The sequence below is a fragment of the Gossypium arboreum genome, chromosome 6, assembly GCF_025698485.1.
Source record: "Gossypium arboreum isolate Shixiya-1 chromosome 6, ASM2569848v2, whole genome shotgun sequence".
NCBI lineage: Eukaryota > Viridiplantae > Streptophyta > Magnoliopsida > Malvales > Malvaceae > Gossypium > Gossypium arboreum.
Window position 1 is genome coordinate 56,280,366 of NC_069075.1, and position 2,310 is coordinate 56,282,675.

General features: G+C 36.0%; 1 protein-coding gene across 1 annotated transcript; it reads left to right on the forward strand.

Moving 5' to 3' along the window:
• The first annotated feature begins 323 nt into the window (after positions 1–323).
• Positions 324–1,750, forward strand: LOC108484615 (uncharacterized). The gene is made up of 2 exons (XM_053029440.1): positions 324–509; positions 605–1,750. The coding sequence occupies exons 1-2, from the start codon at positions 495–497 to the stop codon at positions 1,487–1,489; spliced, it is 900 nt and encodes a 299-aa protein (XP_052885400.1). The 5' UTR covers positions 324–494; the 3' UTR covers positions 1,490–1,750.
• Positions 1,751–2,310: the final 560 nt, after the last annotated feature.

The following is a 2,310-nucleotide window of genomic DNA, read 5'->3' on the forward strand; positions in this document are numbered from 1 at the left end:
AATGACATATAACATGTCACATATACCTCACGCTGATATAAATGACCAATTTTTAATAATAGAAATGGATAAATTTTTTAATAAAAGGACCAATTTACTCTTTGATCTAATTATAGGGATTAATCTATCTATTTTTTGTGTAAAATAGATAAAATGAACCCTATATGGTTGTTCTACTATTGAAGTTGCAATGTTGGGTTTTCATGTTTGTGATAATTGATTTTTTTTTTCCTTTTCTTTGTTCAAATAAAAACAAAGAAAACAAAGTTAGGCGGTAGTTATCAAAGTCCAATTTCACAATTCTCCTCACATGTGCATAAACTTTATCTCTCTCCTCATAAGATAAAGGCTATGTGGTAGATATTTTAATGATAAATCTAGATACAACCCCCCCTTGCTCACTGGGAATTGAGTAACATTTTCCTTTTTTCTGGAAAATTCAGGTTTGAGATTTGATGAATCTGTAATGGCCAATTACAGCTCCAACTATTATTATGAAGCTAATTCTGGTGAGTATTATCAAACTCCCTATTGTGATAGTAGCCATGATTATGTTTCATCACAAGACTTAGAAGCTCATTCTAGCTATGGCTATGCATACAAGGATTACAATTCTTTCCAATACGATTCAGCTCCATGTTATGGTGCTTATGATCCTGAAATTGGTCGCTCGGCTGTTGCATACTCTTCGTATACTTCCAGTGAGCCTAACTATGTTGAGTATGCCCTAAACCCTTATGGTGAAGATTATGGTACTGTAAAGACTCGGTTAATTGTCTCATATTCTGTCTCAGAGTTCAATGAGCCTGAATTTGAAGAGTATGATCCAACGCCTTATGGCGGTGGTTATGATCTTGATGCAACATATGGCAAACCCCTGCCCCCTTCCGAGGGAATATGTTATCCACGTTCATCAGGGGATCCGAATGATCAATCCTTGAAAACCTTTTCTTATGGGTCTATAGAGTCGCCTTATGGGAAAGGAGTTGATAAACTGGTAGAAAAGCCTAGCAATGGAAGCAAAACAGCCACAGTCAAGGACCAAGAGCAGCAAACCCAGGGAAGTAACGAAGTTGGTAATGTGGGTTCTAATGGCAGGCCTGTAGAGTCATATCAAGGTGAAGAGAATAAGGAAAGTTACACTGATGGTTACCCTTATGGTGCTGAATATGAAAAGAGAGTGTCTCAAATCCCTCCAGGGTATGGCTTAGAAGCAATGGACCTTTGTGAAAGTTTGTTTGGTTACTGGCCCTGCCTGGATCGTGCAAAGAGAGAGAACGATTATCGAAATTGCTATGGTCCTCAAGGAGTAAACTGCCCATGGGAGGAGACTGCAGACTATCTTTTTGGTAATTCGTATCCTTATGGTGAAAGATGGGGCAGTGGAGGTATTTACGAGAACCCAATCTTCAATTACGAAAGGCATTATCAGGGACAACTTATATCAAGGCAGATGGAGTATCAAGAGGAACATTCATGGTTGAATTAGTTTCCTTGTTTTAGAAGGAAACATGTAGCAGTATGAACAATTCCATCTGTAAATAAGTCTGTGATTTTCCCACTAGATCCATAATCCGCGGTCGGTATTAATTTTAGTTGTTGCTGAATAATTCCAAGAACTTCTTTTTCAAATGTTTTAAGCAATATACTTGCTGTAAAATCTGTAAAATTGCAGATGATACTCGAAGAAAATGCTTTCATTATGTTCTGGTCTTGCCTCAAATAAATAAAGATTGTCCATGTTTAACAATTGATTGTCGGACATCATTAATATAGCAGTTGGATGATTGCTACCATTGAGAACCGGATAGTAATTTTGCTCGCGATGGGCCTAAATAATGATTAAATATTAGTATTTGTGAGAGTATGTGCTAATGAAAACAGATTTGGATATTTATAAGTCTTGTTGCATTAAAAGGATTTATTTTGGCCAAAAGTTATCATCTTTGACTTTTTGACCCAATATTATATTATTTTTTGTAAAAATTAAAGATGAAACAACGCTCTTTTCTTCTTGAACCAACCTACCGAAGAAAACAAATGCTTCCATCTTTCATTTCTCTTCTTCTCTACACATTTTCACTTAAATTTTCCACCATTTAATTTTCTTTATTTTCTTGTAAGAACACCCCTTAGAAACCATATTAGAACCAAGATTCATCACCAATCTTATCATCCACACACTTAGGGTTTGAGTTTAGTGTGAGAAACACTAAGCTAGAGAGCGAAGGTCTTTAGAAAGAGTTCATGAATTTCTAGCATTCCATCATCTCATTTATTGTTTAAATGCTTTTCAATGGTTGTTGAGCC